The 9021-nt window shown below is 45.2% G+C and overlaps 1 protein-coding gene across 1 annotated transcript; it reads left to right on the top strand.

Moving 5' to 3' along the window:
• Nucleotides 1-4740: 4740 nt before the first annotated feature.
• On the top strand, nt 4741-8063 carry LOC109773619 (uncharacterized). The gene is made up of 2 exons (XM_020332320.4): nt 4741-4986; nt 5348-8063. The coding sequence occupies exon 2, from the start codon at nt 5384-5386 to the stop codon at nt 7682-7684; it is 2301 nt and encodes a 766-aa protein (XP_020187909.1). The 5' UTR covers nt 4741-4986; nt 5348-5383; the 3' UTR covers nt 7685-8063.
• The last annotated feature ends 958 nt before the right edge of the window (nt 8064-9021 follow it).

The raw sequence follows: 9021 nt of genomic DNA, 5'->3' as shown, positions 1-9021 counted from the left end.
GGTCCTGTAGAGAAATCAACAATATACAAGTCTCCTCTCCTAAAGCCTTCGAAGACTTTGGAATTGTCAGCTTCCATAACCACAACACAATGATACTTGCCAAAGACAACAACCATATCAAGATCACAAAGCATTGAGACAGACATGAGGTTGTATCCTAAGGACTCGACAAGCATGACTTTGTCCATGTGTCGATCCTTTGTGATCGCAACCTTACCTAGACCCAATACCTGACTTTTGCCTTTGTCAGCGAAGCTGATATGCTTCAGATGCGATGGAGATAAGGGAGCATCCATCAATAGATTCTTGTCACCGGTCATGTGATTTGTACATCCACTATCGAGGACCCACTCAGTGGCTTTAGGTTGATCATCCTGTAGATGAATTAGTGCAGCTTACGAACTCATATACTTCATCAGTGAAGAATATGACATCACAATTCATCAGATCAATTTCATCAAGCAATGCAACAGATAAAGCAGTATGAGGACGTGAGAAATGAAAGTTCATTTCTTCATGATTAGCCTGCGTCCTTTCAGGCACTTTTCAGGTCTCCAGCAAATTCTTCAGACGTTCACGCATGTCTAGAGACCTGACCCTGCATAAGAGATTAGTTCTTTTTCTTCACCACCCACGTCTGAAGGGGTGGCAAAGAGTTCATCACTCTGCGAGCTCCATACGAGAAAGGTGGCATAGAAGCCAATCCATTTCGTTTCACATAAGAGGAGTTAGGGTAAGCATATGAATAAGCAGAGAAATTCTTCGAGGACTTATGAACATAATGATTAGAAGAATAATGCTCATATTCATAGCCCTTAGCTCTTCCCTGTGAAACAGAGTTGTTAGCACGATGATATTCATATGAGGACTTTGATCCTTTTGAGGAATTTGATCCACGTGAGGAATTTGGTCCGTATGAGGACTTGGATCCATATGAAGAATTTGATCTGGGGTTCCTATTCTTCACATGTGGTGTCATGAGGACATTCACCTGAAGACTTTCAAGGCACCTTTTGGGAACCCAGATTTTCTTCATAGGGGAACCGTTCCTGCAGTTAGTGCCAACATATCTAGCAAATACTTCACCATTCCGATTTTTGAACAGTTTATAGTTGGAGTCAAATGACTCATCAGAAGAATGAGGAGATTCACATGTAAAGCCAGATAGATTAGATGGATCAACTGGAGGTCCCTTTGCAGCAACCCATGAGGTTTTGGGGTACTGCTCAGGCTTCCAATATGTACCATCAGCATTGAGTTTCCTCTCAAAGGCAATACCCTCTTTCCTAGGGTTCCTGTTGAGGATCTGCTTTTTAAGCACATCACAAAGAGTCTGATGCCCTTTGAGGCTTTTGTACATGCCTGTCATGTACAATTCCTTCAGCCCTGCATCGTCAGTGATACTAGCAATGTCCTCAGATGAGAAATTAGTGATAGCAGAGGCAGGTGAAGAATTTGTAACATTAGAAGCATTTGAACATTCAGGTGAAGAATTAGCAGATTCACGTTCAATGCATTTCAAACATGGAGGAACAAATTCTTCCTGAGCAGCGCTGATTTGTTGAGCAAGTAATGAATCGCGCTCCTTCTAAAGATCTTCATAACTCACTCTTAGGTTCTCAAGATCTTGCTTTCTTTGAAGAAATTCATAAGAAAGCTTCTCATGATCAGATAAGAGAGTGTTATGTTGATCTTGAAGGGTGTCATACTTAGTATGAAGTCTCTGAAGACTTTCAGCCAAAGCTTTTGACTGATCCATTTCTTTACCCAACATATCATCGCTCTTATTTAGCATGTATTGAACTTTTTCCAAAGCTCTTTGTTGTTTAGTGGCAAGGGAAGCAAGTTTGACATAGCTGGGTCCAAATTGATCACCAGATTCATCATCACTAGACTCGGATAGGTAGCATTCAGTTACCTCAGCACTTTTTGCCATAAGGCATAATGAAGAGGATGATGATTCTGGTTCGAATGTCATCGCTTTGAGAGATTCCTTGAAGTCCTCAAACCAAGGATCATGATGGGTTCGATGACCTTCATAGACCCCAGAGAGACGGTCCCAGATAAGCTTTGCATGATCGAGATGCATGATATTCCTGAACTGATTTTGAGACAGACAGGAGCAGATGACGTCCTTCGCCGTGAGGTTGAAAAGAGTGTACTTGCGAATGTCATCAGCTTCCGCCATCTTGCACAGATCGGTAAGACCAATCTCAGTAACGGTCCACAGTTTGCTGTTCATCGCCATGAGGCGCTTCTTCATCATGGCCTTCCACTTGGGATACTCGTGACCGTCAAAGATGGGGCATTGACACAGTCTTCATTCCTGTGGTCGACACAACTAAAACTCCAGGCGATTAAACCAAAATCACACAGAACAAGGGAGTACCTTGCCCTGATACCAATTGAAAGTGTGTTATATTGACTAGAGGGGGGGTGAATAGGCGATTTTTATGAATCTTCACTGAGGAATTTGCCGGTGAGGAAATTCCTTAGCGAAGAACTACTTGCAGCGGAATAAGTACTCAAGAGTAAGCATAGCAGAACACAAGCATGGTCATCATGATGAAATGAAGACAAGCACAGAGTACAGAAAGCGTAAACACAGGATAGCACAGGATGAAGACAAACAGACTGAAGAAATTGAACTGGGGAAATTGAGAAAGCCTTCAGTCAAAGTCTTCAAACACAGATATGACAAGCACACAACACAGTAATGAGGAAATGAAAGAGTTGAGGAAATAGAACCAGTAGGCTTGGTGAAGACAATGATTTGGTAGACCAGTTCCAACTGCTGTCTCAGTTGTACATCTGGTTGGAGCGGCTAGGTATTTAAACCTGAGGACACACAGTCCCGGACACACAGTCCTCACCGTATTCTCTTTGAGCTAAGGTCACACAGACCTCGCCCAATCACTCGTGGTAAGTCTTCAGGTGACTTCCGAACCTTCACAAACTCGGTCACTCGGCGATCCACAATTCCTCTTGGATGCTCTAGACCATGACGCCTAACCGTCTGGAAGAAGCACAGTCTTCAAAGGTAACAAGCGTCGGATCCACGCAAGATCAATCTCTTCAGTGATGCTCAATCACTTTGGGTTTGTAGGTGTTTGGGTTTGGGTTTTCCTCACTCGATGATTTTCACTCAAAGTCCTCGGAGGATGGGATGCTCTCAAATGACAAGTGTCAGTTTCTCTCGGAGCAGCCAACCAGCTAGTGGTTGTAGGGGGCGGCTATTTATAGCCTAGGGAGCAGCCCGACATGATAAAGACATAAATACCCTTCAATGATATGACCGTTAGGTGGGTAGATATTTTGGGACAGCTGGCGCATAGCACAGCAACGGTCGGAAATTTGAGACTCAAATTCCTTAGGGCCATCATGTTCCTCACTGTGTGGGCAATCCGCACTGGCGAATTCCTAACTCCTCAGTCAGAACAAATTCCTCAGAGACCAGAAGAACTTCGTCTCTGTCACTGAAGAATATGACTGGACTGTATGAGATTTCCAATGACTTCACTCGAAGGGATTGGTAGGTGTAGGATTTTGAGTTGAGCATCACATGGAAATTTTTCCTTAATATTTCCTCGACCCCCTTTAATAGTACGGTGTTTCCTATGACTCAAGAAAGAGAAAATGAAAGTACGAAAACAAAAGTCTTCACGCTTCATGTTCCTCAAATGAATACCAAGTCTTCAAGGTCACACCAATTTCTTCACTTTTAAAGTCTTCAGAAAGTCTTCAGAAATCCAAAGTCTTCAGTTGAAGAACTTCATTTTTAGGGGTCGACTTTTTCTGTAAATATCAAACTCCTCGTAGACTTATAGACCTGTATACGCTCATAAACGCATTAGTCCCTTAACCTATAAGTCTTCAATACACGAAAATCACTAAGGGGCACTAGATGCACTTACGATGGACTAATTATGAATTATTCATAAAATAAGTGAACAAACACATTAAAATACGTCTATGTACACGTGATTTAGAAAAAAGTTAGAACAACTTGTAATAGTAAACGAAGAGAGTACAACACAAAGCCTCACCTAAAAAGCTGTCCTCTCCCTTAAGTGATGTTTTCGTATCAATTTTTAGTTGCTCGCACACGAACAGCTAAACCTTGCTCCTGTTGGTGCGTTTTCATTTAGCACGAAATTAACACCGCCTAAGCATAGTTACCACTGATTCAACGATAAGCAATACTACTCACAATCTGCAGCCTCGTTCTAGTGTCAACGCATACTTTAAAGTCGTCGCCTGTCCAGTCAAACATTTTTTACTGTAAACAAAATTACAGTTTCATCATGAACAGTTACATACGTTCTAGGACAGAAGATGGGTGAAATGGGCTGAGCTGTTGAGGCCCGTCTCCTGTCTGGCTTTCTTTTTTGTTTATCATTCCTGGTTGTCAATCTAGCCAGCATCCAGTCATAGAGATGCCCCACACCAAAAAAGTGGAGCACATGATGATGCTCCATGATCAATCATCATAGTAGTACCCTACGCATGGGAAGAAGAGATTAATGACAAGGACAGAGTTCAGTGCGTTCTGCACACTCTGTATCTGCAAAACTCAGGCATTAGTAGAATCCAGAAATCCAGATGGCACATTTAACCTGTTTTTTTCTTCTTCTTGGGAAAACAATGTAATAATGGTCTTCCGAGCCAATGATCTGCATGGTAAGATAAAGACGCAACCATAATCTGCACGAACTCAGGGCAGGTGAGAGAGAAGATGGGCGGCGCTGTTTTGAAGGAGGAAATAACGAGGTGAGGTGAGCACGACGGCTAAAGAAAAAGTCGACCAAAGTAAGAAGAAAAAAAGGCAGGGAGGCAGGCAGAGCCAGAGCAGCACCCTGTCTCCTGTCTCCATCCTTCGGGTTTCGTTCCTGGCTTTCCCCTTCCACCCTACCTTCACCTGCTTCAGGCAGCCGAGGGTGTCGGACTTTCGCGTTCTTGTCGCCGCCGTCGCCGCCGCCGCTGCAGGTGTGTGCTTCTTGCTGCGCTCTGGTGCTAATATGTTCTTGGGCCAAAGTGCCATTGCTTTTGCTTCCCCTAGTTTGATCTGCCCGTCCAATTTTCTCAACCCTCGCTAGATTCCATTTGCTTTTCTTTTCCTGTCTCTTTTTTCTGACTGATATCAGGCGCTTATAACTGAAATTTAATAGGGATGAATTTGTTGCGCTAAACGTGTTGTTTTTACTGATCTGCACCTAAAATAATGCTCGCATGGTCACCTTAGTTGCACATTTTGATTCGCCTTGGAATGATTCAACTAGTTCGTCTGAATCATCACCATGGTACTACAATAGAAATGACCCGCTTCTCCCATTCCTGTTGTTACCAGGTCAGCTTTCGGTGCTAAATCCAAGGAGATAAATTTATGGCTTTTGATACGAACAATCTCGTGCTGCACATCAGGAGACTAGTGCGTTCCTCTATCAGACTTGGGTATCATTCTGCTTGCGGCCATCCTGAAGTGCTCGGCGCCGGCATAGCGTTGTTGTTTCTTCATGCCCTGTGTCCTTCTCTGTTCGCCTTTGTGCTGTCTTCCTCTCCGGTCATCGTCTTAACCGCGATTCTTCTCGGAGCACTTTTGAGTTATGGTGAAGCTGCTGTGCCCTTGGATGGAGAGGAGACACTGGAGGAGCATGAACCTTTGTCCCTTAAATCCAACATTCATTTTAGTGACTGTTCAGACAAAGAGGTTGAGAATATTGCTGTCGAGGTTCAGTTGGAGAAGAGAACTGAGACTGACAGCTGTGAAGTAGTACATGTCAGGGAGAGAGCTTCCGACGATTGTATGCACGACGCTCTGTGCGAAGACAAAAATGTCACATACATTGCCTCTGATGCTGCTGTTCTTAGCGAAGCATATGCTGAGGAGGAGGCAACTCCCTATGATAGTTTGCATGATACTCACTGTGAAGAGAAAAGGGTCACATTTGTGGCAGATGATACTGTTCCAAGTGCAGAGCCTTGTAACCATCCTGAGATCAATGCCACCTTGGAATGCGAAGAGCGTGCCAAGGAAACCAGCGAGAAGGCCGAGCTGCAAGAGCCTGAAAGCACCTGTACTGGAAGCTGTAACAATGGTGTACACTATCAGTATCAGTTTGGTGAATTCATGAGATCATGTTGGCAACCTGTTATGAGGCAGGATCTTCCTTACTGTGACTCTGAATCTGATCTTACTGATGAGAGCTCTTCTCCTGACGCGTCAATGACCGACATTATCCCAATGCTTGAGGACCTGCACCCACTGATAAATTCAGGGACTGGTCAGCTTTCCTTGGCCTCCAGAGAGAACTTGAATTCCTCATCAGATGAAAATGAATTTGACCTTGAGGAGGAGGAGCAGGACGACAGCGTTAGCTCAGATGATGATGAAGGAGCGGAACGGCAGCAAGATAACGAAGTTAATTGGAAGGATGTTGTTCAGCTAAATTGTTTGGATATGGAGCAAAATGATAAATTGGGGAATCTGGTGGAGCTTCAAAGAGCAAAGAACATGCTCAAGTTTGAGCTTGACATGAGATCAATTGACCTGCAAGCTGCTGATGCAACTCGGAAGCTGAAGGATGCATCAAGATTCCGTGTTCAGGTCCCTTCCATTTGCACACCAAGGCATAACCCATTCAATCCTTCAAGAGATTCAGAGGAATCGATAGAGTTACCGCAGATTCCTGGCTCAGCACCATCAGTTCTCCTTCGACGGCGAAACCTATTTGACCTTCCATTCGACCGAGCCGTGCACCAGCGCAGTCGATTTCAGGAAAGTTGGACTCCTCGCTCGCGCTTTCGATCAGCACAAGCACAAAACATGAAGCACAGGAACTCCCGTGGACAAAATCACTCTACTTACAATGGTGAAATGGGCGATAATCACTCGGACGACGATGCTGAGCAGGAAGGGAGCAATGTCAACTTATTTGGTTCGCTGGAAGCACATTTAGGTGAAGAGATGAAAATACTAAGCGCCGCAATTTCAGACGTGGGCGTGCTGGGAGATGTAAATCATGAAACAGACGAAGGAAACGGAGATGCTAATGTCAGAGATGATGCAGCCTCATTACCCGGAGCACATGATTCTGAACCGCACAGTGTGGAAGCAGACTCCATGAGTGAAATGAACTCACTGTTCAGGTGCCGTATGGAGGAGGTGCTGGTGCAGTCCGTTTCAGAGGGCAGTGTCTGTCAGCCCTTGGGAGTCAAGCCTGAAGCTATACCGAGTGCCCCCTCATCTTCGGACTCGTGGATGCATGCCAGCAAAGCGAGTTCGATCGAGGAATTGAAGTTTCAGCTCCTGACAGCCGATGAAGAAGCACTGACGACCTGTGCTGCCTCTGGGCTCAATGGCCACAGTGAGTCGATTCGAGACCAATCGAGCGAAGCATTATGTGTGGTATACAAGCAGAGTTCAGAGCTGTCAACCGCAGGAGAGCAGCAGACTGCAGGTATGTCTGAACCAAATGAGACATTGACTACTTATTGTGACGAGCTTCCTGTCGTAGAAGTAGCCAATGTCTCGGTCGAGGAGATGAACTCGCTGTTCGAGCAACTCGAAGAAGAGACGCAGCCGAGCAATGGTCGTAGCAAAATGGACATTCCTCAAGATGGATTGTGTCAAGTGGAGGTGGATCTAGTGGAGCTTTCTCTAGATCGCGGGTTGTCGGCGCCATAACTCTGGATGATGCATCTGACAGCTATAAAGTTGTGCTGAAGCTACTGCTGTTGTAGAGCAGCCAATGAAGGTGTGTGAGGTTTGCGTGACAGGATTCAACCGTTCGTTCAGCTACTTGTAGAAAAACATATGTGTTTTGTAGAGGTTTCAAAAGGCTTTGATTTGAGATGCTGCACTGAGACAAGTCTCTCAAGGGTTTCAGAAATATTTGGACAACGATGGATGTACATGGCTATGTTCTTTCTGTTTATATGGTTCTTTTTTTCTACTGTTTATTTCTTGTATACTCTAACTGTCAGTTTGTAGTAATGTCATGTACTCCCTCTTTTTTTTTTGCGGGTGTAAACATTGTATTACTCAAGTCACTTGGCCACTACAATCAGCTTGAGCAAGCTCTAAGGAAACTGGGGACCCGAACCAACCCAAGTCATGGTTCTGTCTTCAGTTGTCGCGAACTTAGCTAAACTATCGTTAACCTTATTCTAAGTACGGTTAACACGAGTAATACAAGTTTCACGAAGGATAACCTTATTCTGAGTACGGTTAACACGAGTAATACAAGTTTCACGAAGACACATAATGCAAGTTTCACGAAGGTTAACCTTATTCTGAGTACGGCTAACACGAGTAATACAAGTTTCACGAAGACACATAAGGTGCTTGACCTCTGTAACAATAGAGGAGTGAATCGATCTATCCAGTTCCTGTGACTGAACCAACTTGACTGCAATGATGGAATCCATCTCAACAATATTCAGTTTAATCCATGGCATGAAAAAAGAGAGACCTTCCATGCAGGCACAGAGTTTCGCTTCCAAAGGCTCATGGCATGAAAAAAACTCTCTACAAGACGAGAAAATAAACACACCCCTGTCGGCGTTCTGGCAACCGGGGTATCCATACTTGCCTGACTGCGGCCCACCGTGTGGCCCCATCGACGGCCTGGTACGGCCCATCTTCAACACCAACAACACAAGACCCTCGCGAGGGGCCAAGCCTCGCGAGGCGGATGAAGCCGAGACCTCCAGAAGGAGCTGCCTCCTTAGGCTGGCTCCTGAGGAGCGGAGAATTCTATGCAGGCCCTCACCTCGTGAGGTTCGGATGACGCGAGCCATGACGACCAAGGCCAGGCGGGCGCCAGCGGGCGCAGTACAACAGGTTTCCTCTTTGGTGCTAAAGAGGCAAGCGCAGGCGCGGAATTCTGAGGCATCAACCAAAGGTTTCCATTTCCATGCTACAAGACCAGGACTGTCAGGACGGCAGGACGGAGGTCATCGCCGAGCCCACAACGGTGTAACGACCAGAAGCTTTGCAGGCGAAGACCACCTTTCGTCAGG

The sequence above is a fragment of the Aegilops tauschii genome, chromosome 4 (genome assembly GCF_002575655.3).
Source record: "Aegilops tauschii subsp. strangulata cultivar AL8/78 chromosome 4, Aet v6.0, whole genome shotgun sequence".
NCBI lineage: Eukaryota > Viridiplantae > Streptophyta > Magnoliopsida > Poales > Poaceae > Aegilops > Aegilops tauschii.
This window is presented reverse-complemented; position numbering and strand designations above follow the sequence as displayed.

Coding starts and splice junctions, on each gene's coding strand:
- LOC109773619 (XM_020332320.4), top strand. CDS start 5,384: ATGGCTTTTGATACGAACAATCTCGTGCTGCACATCAGGAGACTAGTG.